General features: G+C 40.9%; 1 protein-coding gene across 1 annotated transcript; it reads right to left on the reverse strand.

Moving 5' to 3' along the window:
* Window positions 1-11,849: 11,849 nt before the first annotated feature.
* On the reverse strand, window positions 11,850-19,538 carry btbd3b (BTB (POZ) domain containing 3b). Its single transcript, XM_063491772.1, has 4 exons — window positions 18,569-19,538; window positions 17,561-17,651; window positions 15,682-15,800; window positions 11,850-15,014 (listed from the first exon to the last, which is right to left on the reverse strand). Exons 1-4 carry the CDS (start codon window positions 18,877-18,879, stop codon window positions 13,982-13,984), a joined length of 1,554 nt encoding a protein of 517 aa, XP_063347842.1. The 5' UTR covers window positions 18,880-19,538; the 3' UTR covers window positions 11,850-13,981.
* Window positions 19,539-20,836: the final 1,298 nt, after the last annotated feature.

Here is a 20,836-nt window from a genome sequence, read left to right on the forward strand (position 1 = left end):
ATTCATTTGTATGTAGCACTCATTGACTATCTAATAAATGATCAGTTATCAGTATGGACAACAGTCATTAAATGGAAAGCAGTAAGTTATATTCACTGAGTAGAAAGGTTTGAGTTTTCAAACACTCACCACCATATGGTTAGGGAGTAAATTACTACACAGGCAAGTAGACAGACAGACAGACACACACACACACACACACACACACACACACACACACACACACACACACACACACAGGTGGAACCACCCTCACGTCGTGTCTCATTTCTCAATTTTGCAGAATCAGCTGTAGTAGAGCTGACAATATCATAGTGGTGAGAAGAGGATGGTGTAGAGGAAAATGTAGAGTCCTGGACAGTGTAGTGTAGTTTTCACACTTACTGGATTAAGTGCTAATAAAAAAAACCCTCATGAATACCAGCTTTATTGTTTGAGCAGCAGTGGCTCAGAAGGTAGGAGGCCGTGTACCAATAAGGGAAAGTCTACGTGTCGAAGTATCCTTGGGCGAGAAACTGAACCTCGAGTTGCCCCTGAGTGTGTGTGTGCCACTGTTAGACAATGTGTGAAGGTATAGAAAAAGTGCTTGTATGAATGTGAGTGTGATTGGGTGACTGAAGATTGTAGAAAAAGGTGCTTGGAGTGGTCAGCCTCAGAGTAAAAACTTTATCATTTACTAGTTAAGCATTGCTGTCACTTCTTTATGAAGTAAGGAATTAACAAAGCTAACAATAGAAGTTTTGTTCATTTTTAAATAGAACGATTAAGGATGAAGGCATTACAGCAAGTAATGTACAAGTTTTTTTTTTTACAACATCTTCAATTCTTTCCCTCATTTCCCAGCCTTTAAGTCCAGCCTGGAAAGTCTGGATGTGCCTAAAAAGGGAATTAAAAAAAACTGTTTTAACAGCCAATTATTACACTCTATTAGCCCTAGCTGTTTAAAGTGTCAGCTTGGATGGAAAATGGTTCTTTGATGGAAGAGTTAGGTGCACTAGGCTGAATGATAATAAAGCATTTGTGGCACTAAGCATTATCTTACATTTTCACCTGTAACATTATTGTATGACTCCCCCCGCTCCAGATTTGTACATGTATCCGGTTCTTTTGCTCCAAATCTGGAGTCATTGTTTGGCCCTTTAGTTTGTGCCTTAAAATAACCTCTGTAGCTAATGTACTTCTTCCTCGTTGGGCAGTATCCCCCACTTCCTTGCTGTGCAGCTCATTTTCAGCAAAGATAAGGATTTACAGCATGAATTCACTGCTCTTTCAGTGGCTCCAGTATAAAATGAACAGGTGTGATCCCTCTAACCAGCTCTGCTTGCTACACATCCACAGATACCATATCATTTTATAAAATTTCAGTTTACCCCATGTTGACCATGATTTATACCTGAGAATTACTACATATATCCACTCTGCCACTCTGCATTCAAAAACAGAAACCAAAGAGAGGCAATGTTAATTATATGGATAACATTATAGAGGTCTCATTTCAGCCATGTAATGTTGCTGTCATTCCTGCTTCTCCTAGCCCAATGTATACCTCACCGGAGCAACATCCCCCAGATCCCAGGCGAGCAATCTCATTCTCACACAGCCATAAGTCGTGCAACGTCCTCAGAATATGAAATCAGGCACCGGGGATGGAAACAAAATTGCCACTAGCAGGGTATCCAAGGCAGTCTTGTTTAAAAACATACTGTGGTCATGGGAGGAGTTAGTGTGGTTACAAGGTCATGGTGGGGAAAAACTAATTTACTCTGGGTAGTAAGGTTGACTTGGAATGAGCTGCAGGGTTAGGCTTACAGTGCCTACCTTTCAGCAGTGTGAGAGAAAGCATCTCCACTAAGACCTGAATATCATGGCATTACTAACTGCTAAATGGCCTCTGTGGTAGCAGTATGGATAATGCCCTTTTACAGATTTGAGGCTAATAATTGAGCCAGACAGTGTGGCAGTGCTTGGTGCTCTTATGTTAAAAATGTTGCATTACAAGAATTAAAAGCTTAAAAATTAAGATAAATTAAAAATAAATGTCTAGCTCACCACACATTCAGTTTGTTTTTCACTACAATTTCTATCTACAAATGTGAAATAATAACACTTCTCATAATATTGATATAATCACCATGATGTTACCCATTTCTTTTTTGGATTTCTGTGATGGTTTATGGATTGTTATATTCTGGTTGAAGGTATTTCCTGTTTTATTTTGTGATCTTTGGTCCTTGTCTGTTGCTGTCAGTTTCAGTCCTTTGGCGATTGTCCACTTGAGTTGTTTCAAGCCTTCTAGCGCTCTGTGTGTTCCCAACAGTTCCTTTTAGAGTTCCCACTGTTACTGTTGATGTGTTTCTGTTTGACCTTTTGGACTGTTTTACAGACTTTGACTTTGCCTGCTTCTCTTTTGAAATTGTTTGTCTTGCTGGCAGCTTTGTGGTTTTGACCTCTGCCTGTTTCCAAATAAAGGTTTGGATTTATTTTATTTAATTGTGGTTCCAAGTGTCAGGCATTTGGGTTGTTTCCCTTTGAGTTGTCACAGATACGTCACAAAGCTTCCATTTCAGCTTTATGATCACCATCATCTTGGTTTCTTGGAGCCAGAAGTGACCACATATGAGATTAGGGGCTGAAATAAAACATAATCATTTAGAAAGGTACAGCCACAGACTAAAGTGGTGCAGTTCACATGCACGGATAAATACGAATAAAACAAGCACTCCGAGAGTGCAAGCCTCTGCCAAGGCAGCTGTTTACTTTTAATAGTATTGTATTTTAAAAATATTCATTTTATTTTCTTTTTCTTTTTAAAATGTACTTAAATAATCAAAGAAAGAGAAATCTAAAATGTAAAAGTGAGATCAGAAGTCAAATGTGACATGATATTTGTACGCAAATATGATGTGATATTTAGAATTCACACATACCAGGATCATTTACTAAATGTTATCAATTCAAACAATAGTAGTAAGAAACATAGTTTTAAATACCTCTGTAGCATTATTATCACTTTGACCTTCAGATCAATCTATTAACCTTGAACAGGGGTCAGAGGTCAAATGTGACATGTTATACGACATAATCTTCATACGGTATTTCCTATATGTTGACAATACACATCATACTTTTGCCAATTCAACCTATAAATCATTCAGTTGACCTTGAAGAGCTTGTTAGACATAAGACATATTTTAATGGATGGTTAACATGACCCCACTCTACAGCTCAATATCAATATTCATTTTAAGTTTTTTGAGTCATCATGTTTACAGACACATGCAAACACTAACAAAAATACTAGAAATTCACTCACCAGAGCTATACCCCAGACTTCTTGAGTTAGCTTTTAGCTTGGTTAACTGCACAGCAAGTCATCTTAACGATTAACTGCAACGAAAAAGTATGACTCTCCAAACCAGTTGACTTGAATTAGCTAAGGTGATGCCTAGCAGAGATTTAGCTATTGTTAACTGCAATTAGCAACCTGTCAATAAATCCTCTTTAAACTACTTAACTTTAAGCCTTAATACAAATTAAACAGTTAAGTTATACAAAAAATACAAAATCCCTTCTGCTATTAAACATTCTCTCTGGAGACCAAAACAGGTTTTTTTTGTTGCAGGTTTTAAGTCTGTTCTGATGGACATTTGGACATTTTAACATGGGAGTCTTTGAGGATTGACTTGCTTCTTTAGTTAACATCAAGTGACCATTCAAGCGTTCAGCATTTCCACGCTGGCTTCTTTTTTCACCTCAAGAGGTGCAGACTGATACTTCATTGACCAAGGGACTATCCTTTCTACTGTCTCACTAACTGAGCTATTCATGCATGCTGATACTCTCCATGCAGGACTGGATATCTCCTACTACACAGATCTGCTAAGAAATAGGAGAGAAATAAAATGCAAAGGTGAATAGAATGCAAAACCTTTGACCTTTGCAAAGGTTCATATGTATATATTTCATATATATTTGGTGGTTTAGAGCAACAAAAGGTTTAGGTGAATGTGGTAACATGTTAGCAGTTATTGCCTGTTCACAAGTGATAAAATATAAAATAGCAGTTTCCTCAACTGCAAAACTACATTAAAAATGGAGTCTAAGTCCTTAGAAGTGGGTAACCTCCAACATGCCACTATGTCAGAGCAGCACCAGCATATGCAGTGAGAAAAAATAGTGAAAACCACAGAGAGGGTTAGTTTTAGACAGTGCAAGAGATTAACAAAGCACCATATTAACCTTCAGGTGCATCTAATTGTTGGGAAATTGAATGCAGCTCTCAGTGAAGGGGGATCAATATATTGACCTGGCCCGGCTTACAACCTCTAATCCTGCAAATCTTGTTGAGGACCTGAAGTGGTGTATTGAATATCTTAGTGACTTGGATAGCATTGCCGAAACACAATTTATATAATACATCTGCTGTTTCTGCGTTCGTTCCAACTGGTTCTCGGTGATTTTTCAAGTTCAGTCAACCTTTACCTCATCAGAATAGATTTAGTTGCAGTACTCAATGAGGCTGTGGCACAAAAACTTTGGACTTGTGCAGCTTTATTTGCTGCTTGTCAAGACGATTGTGTCCAGGGCGTCTGAACTGTTCAGACCTTATCTGGATTACCTTTATCTAAATAGTAATTTTACACAGCTACAGCTACACATACAAAGCTTATGACCACAGTTGGTTCTGCAACAGAAAAAAAAAGAAACCCAATATGGCACAGAGAATCTGGAATATCTCATTTCTTAAAAGCTGTTCAAAGCCTGCACATATGCTCTACCTCTCATAAGCATAATGGTTAGCATGAAAACAAACTGCCGCTTCTCTTTTTAGAAGCTGCAATGGTCCACTTGCTTCTCTTTTGCTACATTTTAAATGATAGAATTTTATTTCAAATTCCTGTTTATTCACACACATTCGTATCTTTGAGCTCCTAAATCCGCTCATGGTTTGCAGGGTGACGCTTTCCCAAAGCCTACTGTCTGTCCCTTCAATCACAGGTTAGCCTGCCACTTGTCATCTGCAGTCAGGCCTGTTATTGAGAGGCTTCCCCCAGGTTTGCTCTTTGTCTTTAGTGCCTCGATTAAATTAGAGTGACACCTGGCATACATCCTCAGCAGTAATGGCCGTTCTTTTCATCCCATCCCTTTTATCAACATAATAGACCTCTGATGAAATATTGCAAACCTACAGCCTCTTCTCTGTGCCTGGCTAAACTCCGTGTGAGGCAGAAAGAAACAAGTCACTGGTTAATCAGGCTTTAATGATATAGCATGTTAAAAGGATGTATTCAAATAGGTATGAATAACATCAAGAAATAGTAGGCTGTCATCCTCACATATTGTATTCACCGGATGAATTACTTTTGAAATTACATGAGCACTCTAATCACATTAAACGTGTGGTTAGTGACTCATGCACATTGGTGGCGGTTGTGGGTGGTGATATTTTTAACCTCAGCAAGGCAATGGCAACAGAGTTTGATTCCATTCCCGAAAATAGACGAGTGTTCTGGGGTAATCTTCTTGTGGTGGTTTACAGTTACACTTATATATAATGAATTTTATACACCTTTGTTATGCAAAAGAGGCATGATGAAAAGGATTTCATCTTTGAGAAATGAAATTCCAGCTGCCCCTCCTCCTCGGTGTTGCTGGAGGTGCAGCGCTGCACACTGGAGGAAAATCCCCTCCACTCCAATCTCTTGAGCTCTGACGTCTTTGGCCTTTTGATATTTCATGTTGCTTTTCTGTGCACTGGAGGGATAGATGGGAAGATGCTGAGGGGGGGAGATGTTCAGAGCTGGCAACCTTGCTTTAAAACCCGTTTAGTGTAATGGAAAACTGAGAATACAGAAAATGTGTAAGAGAAGAAACTCCAGGATGCGCCTTTTCAATGATCCCAATATTTTAAAAAGGGAAAAAAAAGTACTTTATTAATATTAATTGCTCACATTCTCCTTGTACCGCTGCACATTTCCTGACTGTGCATATTTTTTTTCACCTTTATTCACAAATGCTAATTCTGAAATCAGCTATTCTATTTCAGCAGCAGATGCTGGCAGATGTTTTGTTCTTGCTCTGCTTGCTTTAGTGCTGCCTTGGGTGACAACACAAGAATTGATACTATGGTGGAACAAGATGCATTGCTGTTTGGTAGATATTACACATGACTGCATTGACTTTGTCTTGCCTTTGGGTGGTCAAGATCTTCAATACTGAGAATCCAAATAATTCATTCTGTTAGGTTGAAGCCATAAGCAGAAGCAAATCTACAAGTAGTAATTAGACTGTATATAGTACTGTGAAAAACCTTTGAACCCTTATTTCTTTACATTTTGTTTCCAAACAGCCAGATTTTCTTATAGTGAAAGAAATCACGAAATCACTTATAAAGTAATCTCATGAGTAGTTCTCAAGGTTTTCTAAAGGTCTTTCAAAGTTCAGTCCGGTCCTTATTCCTGACCATTTTCAGAGAGATGCTTTGTATTAATGTTTGTTAACCCACTTAAGACTGACCTATGAATCACTGAAGCATCGCTGAAAAGGCCCCTAACTCAAGGGATGAGCAAGTGTTGTCTACGCATGACAGACAACTTAGCAAAGAACCAATTTTAAATTGTGTCTTTAGGCACTTTGGTACTAGCAGCCTGTCACAAAAACACATCATTTGTTCCCATTTCTCAAGTTGAATCTATGATAAATGCCAGTGATAACACAGTTTGACGGGCATAACAGTCAATTTGCAGTAATTTTAACCGTGATACTGTAAACCTGAATTTGAAAAATGTTCATAACATAAATTTAGATCTCACTTTACTCCTTGTTTTATTTTCTTTCGTCCAACTTGTACTCTTTACTTGACAAACACAACATCATCGTGGGTTCAGCTGACATGCCGCTGAAGTGACATCTGCCCACAATCTGACAGTTACATATAGTATGTTCAGTCCTTTACAACCATGTGAAAAAGCATCTGTTCATCTACTCTGTGCACATGTATGATTGCCTGCCAGCATACAGTAAACACGCATTACTCACATTCATGGGATGAGCACTTCAAGTCAGGGTCTGATGCTCTTTATATGTCTTTCGCGTGTAATTGCATTGTCTTTGTAGGTCCTACAGTATGAAGGCCTGCATTTATCAGAGCTGTCACCTGCCTTTCTTTTGTACAAAGCATAAATAACGCATTAAACTAAGGGTAGACAGCCAGGAGGAGAATACAAAACACATAAAGTCAAGGAGGAAAACTTCTACAAACAACACTCACATTCATCTCATGTCCTGTGATTATTTCCAGCAGCTCACAGAGAGAAAAGCTTTGGTATCTCAAAGGGAAGTGAAAATAGGAGGAAGGTGAGGCACAGCAAAGCTTAAATTGAGGCCATTATTGAGGGCAGAGCGGGAACAGTTTCGAGCTTTACTCAAAAAAAAAAAAAAAAAAAAAAAAAAACATAGGCAGAGAAATACTTTTTGTTAGGTCAGATGTACGCTGATGGCAGACGCTCTAAATCTCTGGAATGATGTATAACACTGAATTTTCCCCATTACCTGCCATTCTGACAGACATCTGGTAAAGTGCAATAATTGAATATCGCTGTGTGTTTAATCCTTGCTGATATCATTTTTCATCTGACTTGACACAAAGAAATAACTTATGACAGCTTTGAAACGGGTTTTCTTCCTGACAATCGAGGCAGCTGCGACTAATGATCTGCGTTAATGCTAAGACGAGAAGCGATCCTTTGCTTCGCCAACGTCGGATTCATCACCGGCTTGACAATAAGGCTCGAATCGTGCAGCTGCGAGGATGTTCGTGTAGACACAATACGTAAATGTGGAGCAGCTGGGAATGCAGGTGTACTGCTCCCAATCCTCTCTTTGATTGGACGCCGCAAAGTTTCAAATGGATTGTATGACACCAGATTTTGAAATTGGACCATATTTGTCTATGTTATGCCTTTTTGAACTATGCTAATTGCACAGATTTTTAGTCCCAGTCACTGGTGCTTCTTGCAGTAAGCAGGACATAAAGAAGGGGCAGAGGAGCAGAAGATAGAGCAGCGCTCCACTTCTTAAATTAGGCCACAAAAGCAGGCTGTTAAGGCTAGGTTGAATTAAAAAAAAAAACAAACAAACCTCAATTTCACTCCTCTATAGGCGTTATTGTACTTTTCCCAATAATTCAGATGAAAATTGCCATTGTTGGAAAATGTTCGGTCACTTAAAGGTTGAATAGTGAGAAAAACGGGCATTCAGTGGATATAATTCACTCCTGTAAAAGGATATTCAGGGATACAAAATGTATTCGAGCGATACTGTTAAATTGTGCTGACTCCCAGACGGTTTGATAGTTCTGATTTGTTTGACAAAAGAAATACCTTGTTGCCAGTATAATGTCTCTGTTGATTACCAGGCTTCCCGCTGCCAGGTGATAAGATCCTGGAACAAGATAATCACCGAATATGAGAAATGGCAACGTTAAACTATTACCCTGACAATAACTGCGGAGAATATTTCTATTCATGTGTGTACAAATGCAAACCGTGAATGCAATCATTTAAAATCTGTCGCTTCACGATTTTCTGGGGAGTTTTTTGTTGTTTTTTTTTTGTGCACGCAGGAAATAATTAAACTGGAAATCCAGATTTCTTGTGTGACTTCTGAATGGATGCACATAAAGCTAGACTACTGTGCCACTCTGCACTCTTTCTCCATCTCTCCATTGCTCTCTCTCTGCCACGCATTAAAACACATTAGCCCTCCAAACCCTCCCCCCCCATGCGGCGCACAGGAGACACAGAGCGAGAGCATGTGTACAAATGAATCAGCGCTGTTTGTTGTACTGTTTCAGACTCGAGCCATTTCGAGTAGCTTATTTGAGAGAGCTGCAGATCATGTTTAGTAAGCTCACTCTCATTATATCAGACCCTGGGGAGAGGAGGGCCCTCTCACTCCATACTATCAAAGCCATGGAGCTGCCTTAGAGGACATGCTTCAGTGTGAATAGAGGCTCTAGAGTACACGCAAAAAAGTAGCATGCTCAGCCCTCATCACCTCTCTCGGTGGGAAGCTGCCAACATTCAAGGTTTTGATCAGGCTTGCTGTAATGGCTGTGGGTGACAGGTATACGAAACCACAGTTGAGGGAATAAATAGCTTGATTAGCATAATGCATCACCAACAAATTTAGCTTTCAGAGCCCGTGAAAGAACTACTTTCTTTTTTGCCCGACTGCAGCATTCACATACCTTCTGGGATCCTGTTTCATAGGAGAAACACAATTACATAAACAGGTATTTACCTCTGCGCCATTGGAAGCTAATAAAATTTGCTTCCAGCATGTCGCTGATACACTTGCCGCTGTTGTCTGTGTTATTTTTGCCTACTTTGAATAGGCTCTGCGTCTCCCATTGTCCACTAAAAGCGCATTTCCACTCTTTTCAGCAATCATAATTCACTTGATACACATATAGCACTTACCTCCAGAAATCCGAGCTGTATTGATCCATCCGGAGCAGAGCAACATCCCTATAAACAGGCTAATCTAACATAAAACGTGGCCTCTCCACGTCCTGGCCTGTTGAAGCGATTTAGCTCTGCCTGGTGGCAATGAATAAATAAATAGATAAATGAAACCCACTGGGGCCCTGCAGTGCATCCCAACCATGTGCGTCGGGAAGCAACAGCTAAGAAACAGGAGATTATTTGGCGCAATATCCCTTACACTTCTGCAGGTCTTCAGCACCACAGGGTTGGGAATGGCTGCGAAGTGACAGCGACTATCATCAGTCAAACACCTGCCTTCTCCCTGCCTCGACCCGCATCCTCCATCTGAACTTCGTGACTTTTTGCCATTCTGGCTTGTGATTAATTGCGACTGTGGCTGCCTGCTGATAATCTATGTGATAATCACCAAGGGAATGACCACATTACTTGAATACTAGTCAGACCACGTTTGCTGCTTGCCTCTGTTGCCTCCTTTCCATTCACCTCCTTGTTTGACTTCCTGCCAGTAGTTTGAGATTAGACCAGTAAGGGTAGTCGAGGGCTCAGATACCCTTATTTTATGTCAGGTTTACAAGCAGTTCGCTGTAACCTTTGCCAAATACTCTCATTACACTTAGCGGGCAGTTTTTGCACCCAGAATCAGGCAGTATGTGGTGAAACATAACCTGCTCTTTGAACATTGTCTAACATACGGTTTAAGGGGACGTAGGGGAAAAGAGGATATCCTGAGAGATTTGTTGAATTAAAAAACATATTTTTAAATCATTTTCTTTGATGAATTCTTTAAACCCACAGCTGTGTTTCCCTCCTCTCTTTGGCCATTATTAATTCATTGACATTTTGCTGGGATGGAAATTATCAGGATGTCGAGGATTGGATATGTGATTGCCTGCAGTGAACAGAGCAATGTTTGATGCGGTGCCACAACTGAATGTGCTTTCTCTCGCTATTTTCTTTCCTTCCCGTATGTTTGAATTGCTGTTTTTCTTTATTTTTGTCTTTTTTTCCAGCAGCGTGGGTTCGGGAGGCTTTTCTTTCCTGTATAGTTTCACACTACAAACTGCACTAACGTTCACAAAAGTCAATGAGGTGATCTTTTTGGTGCGGCATGTTAAGCGAGCGAAGAGTAAGAAAACAGCACCATCCCTCTTAAATGCCGCATGACCTTTTGGTTCGTTTCTCAGGCATATCTGCACTTGAAACAATCAATCTTAGAGAGCATTAAGAATGTTGATCAATGGTAATCCACAGTTCTCCCTCAAGTCAGACCGAATCTTTTCATCCTTAATTTGTACTGAACAGTAATTAAACCCCGAGTGAGGTTTTCCTGGGCAATATGTGCCCAGTCTGAGTCAATACCCACCAACCCCCGTTTTCCCTTTTTGCCTTCCCACGCTGAACCGTGTTTTTAAATTTTTTTTTTCACAAACCTCATTTATGTTTTACAAATTACAGTCAATGCTCTGCATTTATATTACTGTGTGTATATATGTATATATAGCACCTTTTATGACACTTGTTCATAAATTATTCTGTAGCAAGTTCTTATCCAGCATTGTATCTTAGCATTTTGCTTATTTGGATGAAAGTACTGAGTTGCTTATCAGTGATATGTCTCATATGTTTCCCTCTATTGACAAAGTCATCATAATTAGAGGCCTAACCATGCATTTTATTTTTGGCCAAGTTGGATTTAATTGCATTTCATTCTTATAATTAAAATGGGTTCCCACAGTAATTGTCACCTCCCGTAAAATAAAAATATTGTTTTTATTAAACATAGCCTAAGCGCATAAGGGGTGCGTGATAGCTTTATATTTTTGAGGGTTTTGAAATATATAGCGTGGAATTGTGAGTAATTAGAGCCCCCGATACAATTGCTGATTGAAGTCTTGTTATTGATCCAGTAGTCGTTTTTGGTAATGTGCGCCACGTAGAGCAGAGGTGTTCCCACAGCAGCTCTGGCAGTGAGCTGGTAGCCTCTGGCAGATCTCCTGCCATCTGAGCTGACTGTGAATAACTCCGAAAAAAGTAGCAAATTGATGGGCTCGAGTAGCTGCTGTTCCAGGAGAACAAAGTGAGGAGAGGTCTCTCCAGTGATGTGGGGGTTTTGCTTTTGCATCGAAGGTGACACGAATTCAGTAATCCCTGCACTGGGGTTGTTTGTGTTATAAATGTTAATTAACATTCTGCAAAATCGAAAGTGTACTTGAATTGTCTTTTTCCTCCGTAGATCTGTCACAGTTATAAAATAAGTGTGTGTGTGTGTGTGTGTGTGTGTGTGTGTGTGTGTGTGTGTGTCGAAGGGAGGCTGGAGTCCTGGCACATTTTAGTCCCCGACCTCCTTTAATATAATTAATGATTTTGCTTACAACATCAGTGCCACAGTCATGAAAAATTGCACTAAAGCACCAAGCAACCCCAACCGATTTAGCTCAATTCATCAAGAACCTTATGCTCATTGCCAGTGTCAAACCTAGTCCCGGTATTATCGAGTGCCTTTGTAATCAAGTACCTGCCCTGAGCTCCCAGGAGGGATTATCATTTTGAACGCACAGCTCACAAAGATTTGCTTATATATATTCAACCAATGACTCTTGTTTGGGAGTTTTATAGCGTATCAGGCAATCGGAGAGAATTAAAAATCTGCCTTTACTTTATTGTTTTATCATCTATGAGAATGGTATCTGTGATTGAAATTTTTGAGTTCATCTCAGGAGACAGATGCTTCGAGATCAACTCTGGGTCAAGCAGCCAAGCTGTGAATGAAAAACTTTGGTGCTTTGAGATTGTTTTTCGATTTGTTTTCTATCTTTTGAATCATGAGATGTGATGGCCTTAAGGAGCCATTCTTTATAATGGCAGGCAAGATGGCATACAATATTGGCTAAGCTGTGAGGTGTAATATTGCGTGTTTAATCGGGAGACGGAACAGAGTTAAGGTTTGACAGACAGGATGTAAAAGTTGGAGGAAGACAGGCATCATCAATCAACAGAGTTCTTCTTGGCATTGTAAATCACTGCAGTGCCGATGGGCATCATCTGTCGCCCCTCCTAATTTCAGGCAAAGTACGTAGCTTTATCACTTTTTACAGATGGGCTACACAGCCAGCACCAACCACTTCTTTTTGTTTATTTCCATCATCAACAACCATACACATTCGTCGGTCTCCCAGCACTGTAGCACGTAAACACAGGACATGAACACCAGTTTACCCGTCCACTGTCATCAGCAGGCGAATATTCAGTAGCACAGCAAATAAAAAAAAATCAAAACAAACTCCCTCACTGGAGTAAAACAAAACAAATTCATTTACAAACCAACATCAGTGCAATTCTGTAGCATGTACAGTATGCTTCTGCAAATACTGATACTGTACAATCACATTGGGAGGGAGTGCTCAGCAGTTCAGAGTGCGCAGGGTCTTTAAGGGAAGTAAAAGTCCATAAACGGCTTCTAACACAGAATCAATGTTGATCTTTTTCACTGTAAACAAAACCAAGGCGCCAGAACAATTAGTAGTACACATCAGATGAAATGGAGCAGCTTTGCCCATGCTGTAAGTACTCCAGTGCAGACAGGTTTAGATAGAAAATCAAAGAAATCCCTTGGTCTACCATGTAGTAGTGAGTAGCCAGAAGTCCTAATTTTAACTGTAAAGATAATGGAACCTCAGTGGAGTGGGTGTAGGTGTAGAGCAACATGCTACAGAGGGGTTGTGTGACTTATATCTAGTGCTCCCTAATCTAAGACCCCTTAAGCCCTCATTAAGTGCCCTGTTACTACAGTCAAAGAATCAATCAAGAGTCAGATTGAATTTTCTCAAATGGTTCGTACATACAACAGGAATCAGTAGTGCATTTTTTTTTTGTTGTTGTGTTTTTTTTTTTGTTTTTTTTTATGGAATCGTGACTTGAAATTTGGTGTTGGTTTTGAATATCACACAGCCACTTTCACTTCCTTTGTGATGCCGATGATGTCATGACATGAAATGTTCATCATACAATACAGAATGTGAAGTATTGCTGCTCTATATGTGCCTTCTATGCAAGCATAGAAATAATAAACATACTGTAGCGTATTCATTATATATGATTTCTTTGTGGGCAGCACTGGCCACAGTTGTGGAATTATATATACATTTCAGAATGTACAATATATTACTATCTACAGGCACATTTAGTGCAAGATGTCTGCTTTTTTGTTGTTTTTTTGGGAGGTTAAGACCAGTTGATTGGTGTATTTGTGTAAATCCACATCTTGAAACATATACAATATATGGTCCTACTGAAGTGGACCACTTACTAAATTCCAAAACACATAAGACCCTTTCACAGGTCTGAGATCTGATCTTTTTTTCCTGCACAATAGTGACAAAAATAAATAACAGAAAGTGACACTATGCACAAAGTGATACATTTCCATTTTCAAAAGTGCACTGAGAATCAGCCAGAAGTTTAACCAGGTCTCGTCAAGCATAGAAGATAAGTTCTGGGATCTGCCCTCCTTGCACGCCAGTGCCGTTAGTGCTGTCTGAGGAGCACTGGAATTGAAATGTTACTTTCCCGCACTGTACTTCTGTCATTCCTTCCTGTCCAAAGTAGCTCAACTCATTCCCGTCGAGAACCACGCTGGCGGTGTAGAAGGTATCTGGCTCGATCTGGACCGGATACTCAAACCACACCGGGAAAGTGTTGCTGGAACCGTCAGAGAAGTATTTGCTGAGGTTTTGTCCAAGCAGTACTCCTTGACGTTTCAGCTCGATCTTGGCGCTGTACTCTGCTGAGCCACAGCTAGATCCATACAGTCCAAACCCAGCAATGAAAACTCTTTTATCCACTGCAAACTGTATACTGTCACAGCGGCCCCGATAGCGCCACTGATTGCTTCGGTAGGCACAGGACTGGAATCTGTGGCAACGCTGGGGGGTGAGGCCCTTCCTAGGCTGACTGACAAACTGCAGCTCTGGCTTCTTGGCAGCTGTATACCACAGGAAGATGTCATTGGTCTCATTAAGCGTCAGCACGCCCGACTGGGCTGCTCCATTGGCGAAATCATCCAGAGCCATCGTAGGGATACGTATCAGGTACATGGCCTTGCCCAAAACCTTACGCTTGTTGTCAGTCGACGAGGTGAGCTCTTGTCTCTGGCACTCGGCCTCTGCCCAGCTAAGTGCAGCCTCAAATACCACTATCTCTTTAGCGTTGAGTGTTTCCCGCTGTAGGATACTCTCCAGGGTTTGGGCATCGATGTCGCAGAAGCCCTCTGAGCGTAACGCCAGCTCGGCCTGGGCATCAATCACCTCCCAGCAGCGCTGCGTCAGCTCTGGCTCCTCGAACAGGCAGCTCTGAGAGAGCAACACGCAGGCGTTCTTGGCACTCAGACTGGTCTCCAGGAAGTTGACACAGGCACGTGCCAGGTGAGGGACAATGTACTTCTTGGCAGCGTAAAGAGTGGCCAACACTGTGTCAGCACTCAGGTCAATTTCATCACAGTAAATGTACCTGTTGACATAAAATAGGAATTTCTCAGCAAACACCGGAGAAATGACAAGAAAACGGCACGGTGTAAATGTGTTTTCTATGATCGTTAATTTAGATGACATGATTCAAACAATAATGCATTTGAGGTTTATTTTTAGTTTCTTATGATTGAAAGTGATTGGCATTGAAGTGCTGTAAGGAAAACGTTCCTGTATCTGTTCAAAAATATGTAAGAGAGGAACGAAACGAGATTCTCGCCAGATAAAAAATCGCTGCGCAAACTTATCAAACTGGCCAACATAATAGTATTCCTCCTACGTCTGTGTCTACCACCTATCACAGTTTGCCTGCAAGGACAGAGAAACAAAACTCAGAAATAAAAGTGATGAAAGGAAGGCAACGAGGAGGTAGAAAAAATATCCTGGGATTCAACAGGAAAATTTGAAAGTATAATGAAATGAACAAGTACAACAGACAGATATAGATTCTGTCCCTGAGATATATAAAGAACACTTCATCTCATTTGTCTGTCAAGGCTTACTTAACAGTTTTATCTGAGATTTGCCAGAGAAATAGATACAGATCAGTCTTATCAAATTATTCTTTTTTTACCCATAGACCACTTGTTCAACTAAAGCACTACGAGGTCAACGGGCCCAGTCGAAGGAAGAATTTAGAGAATCCTTACTTCAGCATTGCCAGAAATGCTGCCGGTTCCACATCTGGTATGTGGATTTCATCCTTGTTCTCAGCAAGTTCACCGTAAAACATGGCATGAAACACCGAGCTGCCCACAGCCAACACATACTGTTGAAAGAAGCAAAGAAAACAGAGTGACGGAGGGGATAAACCAAAATGAAAACAGTTTATCTGTGACTTCAGTGTAATTCATGTGACATGTACTAACATCTGGAAAATGGAGGAAGATTATTTGAAGTGGGGAATCTCAGTGCATTCACGTAAAAACACAAATCCCTTTGTGCGTTGGCAAAATCGCACCTGTTGATTTTCTCAGCGCTGCTTAGACAATTACTGTGTCCCCTCAGGGCACGGATGCAATTTTCTAATGAAGAAGACTTGTATTTGCTTGTGACACTACTGAACCGAGTGCAGCAAAAGTTCAATTTCTGAAGCTAATGAGTCATCTGAACGTATGATGAAATCACATGCAACTCAATATGACTGTGTGACTAATAGTTTATTAGACAATGCTATGAATTCTGTTATTAAACCCGAGTTTAAGGTCTCTGTGTTCATGCCTGCGTTGTGCATACGTGTGTGTGTGTGCGGCACAAGTGTGTGTAGGTGGGTATGTGGGTGGTATAAAGAACACAGAATTTCTCCAAAGTGAACTGCATGCGCACTAGTCGAAAATAAACCTTGCAAATCTAAAGGTTTTTGGAAACAATGCCGTTGTTTTTGTGGCTGCTGTCATACTCTGAAATTCATGCTTATTTTCATTAAGCAAGGTCAACTGAAAGACAGATGCTCTTTGATGTGCGTTTAGAGACAAGAATTCATACGCTGCATATTGGAATAATATTATTCTCACCTTGCGGCCCTTTATTTTTTAAAGATATCGACATAAATGACTGTTTCTACTTCCACCCTCCATCCCACTATGATAGAGCTGTTAACAAAAAGCAGATCATGAGGCATATTCCATCTCCTGCCAACTGGACACGATAAAGATTGTTGCACTGAGTGTCATATCTCGTTGCCATAATGCCTCAGCATAAAGCACAGTCGAGTCAGAGTCCTTCCATAACTGCGCTCTAAAGTGTACAAAGTGCATTGCAGCTACCATTCATGGATTACACATTTTGGTCCCATGTAAAGAACATTAAAAATGACCTGTGCAGAGCCATTCGGAGCCTGTTGATGTGGAAATTTGTGCGCTTACAAATTCATGTGACTGTTCTAATCACAATCAAACAGCAGAAATGACTTTTAAATGATTTATGTGCTAATCATGAAAAAGTCATGAGGTCAGAGGGTGGACTAAACAGTCAAGATGACAGCCATAGACTGGGTGAGCCGGGCCCCACTCGGCTGTATTTACACTAGAAATTGCATTGTCATGTCAAACCTAAAGGATAATCAGTTAAATGAGTACAAAAGTTTGTGCAGGGTGCGAGGCGCACACATGGACGTGCCTCACTCTGCGTCTGATCATCGTTACGGTGTGTTGTTGGGATTGTTTGATTAAAAGTTGAGTAATTGCAGAGCATTTTCATGAAAAGCTGAGCTAAAGCGGAGACAAAGACGCTCCATCCTGCGCGAAACGACCGCTGAAGAGGATAGCCCTTCCTCCGTCGCTCACTCTGTGCCTCCATCCTTCAGCCTCATTTACATAAATAATTGAGGACTGTCTTGAAAAGACACATGGTGCAGAAGTGAGGGTGGAGCACAAAAGGAATCAGTTTCATTATGGCTGGCAAAGAGGAAAGATGTTTTTTTTTTTCAAGCTTGTATGATATGAGCAACAATGGGCCAGCCTGCGTGGCTGCTTGTTTGTTCATTTTCCAGCCTTTTAGTGCAACTTCACTTGATGCTAAAATTCTTACTCTGTGTCCCGGAAGTCGCTGGGTCCTTCCAGGCTGACCCACAACAAAGTGAACATCTGCCATCAGCTCATTGTTGAACATCACAGAATTTCTACAAAGGGAAAGGGGAAAAAAAAGGAGGGAGCGGGGGGAGGGGACAAACAGAAAATTAGGCGATTAGGATTTTCTTTCTGTTTAATTTAACCTTTTACCAAATAGGGATTGTAGCTTTTAGCAGAAATTAAACCAAATATCATACATCACATTTACTCTGATCTTTCCTGTTATTCTAAACACTCTAAACACAAGTTTTATGAGTGTGCAAAGTGTGCCAGGTGCTTAAATTAAAATTTAAGTCTCGCACAGAGCAATGAAAGCTCATCATTTTTATCCTTATGTTCTTTTATTCATTCTTTCCACATAAAGACAGAGGGAGAAGATGATGAAGTCAGTGGAAAATCCCCACCGTGAAAGAATGGGACCAACAATAAAGCTGCGTTCATATATTATTGAGCAGTGGAACATGTCACAGGGGTGGGTAAACAGCCCCATGATGTTCTGGAGAGACAACAAAGCCGGGTCAGAAAACACACATTTTGCGCTGGACCGCTGGGATCCTTTACTGATAGGCCAAGGTAAATATTTTGCTTTTAGTACAGATCGGCCCTCTGCCTGTTGTGCATTAAAAAAACGCACTCGCTGTGACTGTCCGCCCTCTGTTGTGTCAGAGCGGCAAAGTCTGCAGGAGGCAAAAAGGGTGTAAACAGAGTTTCCCCTGTCAGACGGAGGGCAGGGCAGAGACATCACCCACCCCTGCTCAAACCTACATGCACTCACAAACACAGGCACCACCCGTCACACCTACTACTTTACTAGATGAAGTGTTTTGTTGTACATTTTTAAATGTAAGAGGGGTGCAATTCAGTAAACCAATTAAAATGGAGTGAACTTTATGGGACATTCTCAAATTTAATCATCCAATTCATCTTTTTGATCTAAATGTTAATAAAACTTGCAGATTTTCCTTACCTCTCTCTTATAGTGGAGTAGAGTCCCTGCCAGTTACAGTTCTGAATTGTGTTGTTGTTGTTGAGGTTCTGCTGCTGGTACTGTTGCACTGTGGTGGTGGATGCCGGCTTTTTGGTGGGAAAAATATCCGCTGCCATCTTCTTCTTTTTCTTGCTCCTAAGTGTGATTATCTCATAACAGACTGGGGGCAGCTTGGAGCTGCCACTCGCATTCCCTTTCTTGGAGCTTTTACTTGACTTGCTTTTCACTGACTCAGGAAGCATTAAGAAGAAAGTCAGACATTTCATGTTCCTTCCCTTGGCATCGACCATGAGTGTGTTCAACTGCCGAGCAGTGAGTGTGCATGCAGAGAAAACATTCACCGGGAGCAGGCAGGTGCGATGGGGGAGCAAGGACAGTGGAGACTTGAGCTGCACTCAGCAGCGCAGCGGTCAAAGATCCTGTGCGAGGTTTGTATGACCTTTAGGGAACTAATAGAATAACTCCCTTCTCTCCTCTAAAGAGGCAGGTTCACACTGGTGATTGAAAGGCACTTTTCCTGTGTGAAGTTTGATCTGCTGACGGAGAGGCTCTTGTGGGTCCCATCCCTGTTAGTCCAGAGTGATGAGATCAGCTCTCTAAATCACTTCTTTTTCTCTCCTCTGCTCCCTCGCCTCTCTCACTCACTGCTTCGCTGAGGGTTGGCCTGACAGCTCCAGATTTAGTATAGCTGCAGTGGTCCTCAAGCAACGCTGTTTAATCAGTTCCTTTCATTTTGCGCTCTTACTCCTTCTGTGCTTTCCCTCCCCTCTCTGCTCTCTTTTCATGTGTGGATCTACCCGTTTTTCTCCAACACGGCCTCTTTTTTCCCCTTCCTCTCCTCCATGGAGCAAGAGTCCACTGCAGGATGCTGTAGCCGTGGATGCCGTGTTGCTCCGCTCTGCTCAGCCTCTCATTCTGCTGACTACAGAGGTTGAATGAGAGAGTGCAGAGAGAGAGAAAGGGAGAGAGAGGAGGAGGAGGCGGAGGAGACCCCCCCACCACTCCCCACCCTCTCTCAGCACAGTACATGGCTCTCTCCGGAGCTCAGCCAATGGCAACACACAGCATTCATGATTGGCTAATGCAGCCTATAGCAGCACATACTTGAATATGCAATAGTGAATGTCAATTAAACTCAATTAAAGTGACAGCCATGCCCCATAAGAATGATATATTTATCTCCGGCTTTACTGTCTGTGGTTCCTTTACCTGAAGCAGCAGCATTGATTGAGTCCAGTAAATGCAGACTATGTTATAATGCAAAAGGACAATGTAAACTTACACTGTCTTTTTAAGGGCAGGATTTGCCTAATTCTTGAGTGGTCTGACAATCACTCGTTATTTAAATGAGGTTTCCGTACATTTACACAAACAGTTGAATTTGAACTTCATTTTTCACCTGGCCTGCTTTGATGAGACTTCTTACCTCTGCAAAACTTTAGTAGACTTCAGTCAGTAAAAGATTTATAGCATGCCTGTTCATGCCAAAAAGCTAGTTATACTCAGGATATTTTTATTTGTAGAATTTGATCTTGTAACATGTTGCAATGTGTAAATATCCCCAAAACATTAAATATTTCAGATTTTAATTAATAGCTTTTTTTCTTTGCTTTTTAGTAATAACAAAGATCTTTTCTCAGAGCCTTTTTTGTTTTGAAGTACTCAAAAGGCAAATATGTGCTTGCACTTAGGCTTCCTTGTTAGGTCATCTCTTCAGGAGAGTACATGAATCTCTGAATGTAATGCACTCTCTACACAGTGTACAACATGATGCATATTTTTCCCTCTGCTCTTTTACTCTAGTTAGACCTGAGCACAGTGGGGATTCTGTTTAAACTGAAGGGAGGATTTAGCTGCTTGGCGGTGGTGGTGGTTTAAAATATTTTGTTGACATTCAGTACTATGCAAAAGTCTTAAGCCAACCATCATTTCTTTATGTTTTACTTCCAAGGAGCCAGACTTTCTTATATTTAAGTGGTTTTGAGCAATAGTTCTCCAGGCTTTCCGAAGGTCTTTTAAAGATTTTCTTTGGACGTTGGTTGGTTGTTCACTTTTTTTCAGTCCACTGCTGGTACTTGACCATTTTCAGAGAAATCTTTCTTTTGTTTGTTTAACCACTTAATACTGACCTATGAATCATTCAAGCATAAAAAAGCACCTAACTCAAATGATGAACTAGTGCTGTGTCTAAGCAGAACAGACAACTTAGAAAGGATCCTATTCTAAATTGCACCTTTAGGGACTTAT

The sequence above is a fragment of the Pelmatolapia mariae genome, linkage group LG13, assembly GCF_036321145.2.
Source record: "Pelmatolapia mariae isolate MD_Pm_ZW linkage group LG13, Pm_UMD_F_2, whole genome shotgun sequence".
In the NCBI taxonomy this organism is placed as follows: domain Eukaryota; kingdom Metazoa; phylum Chordata; class Actinopteri; order Cichliformes; family Cichlidae; genus Pelmatolapia; species Pelmatolapia mariae.

Bases quoted from the DNA above. Each gene is read 5' to 3' on its own strand.
- btbd3b (XM_063491772.1), bottom strand. From the start codon at position 18,879: ATGGTCGATGCCAAGGGAAGGAACATGAAATGTCTGACTTTCTTCTTA. The intron at 17,652-18,568 runs GTAAGGAAAATC...TTCCCTTTGTAG, and splicing joins TACTCCACTATAAGAGAGAG to AAATTCTGTGATGTTCAACA. The intron at 15,015-15,681 runs GTAAGGATTCTC...TTATGTCAACAG, and splicing joins GCATTTCTGGCAATGCTGAA to GTACATTTACTGTGATGAAA.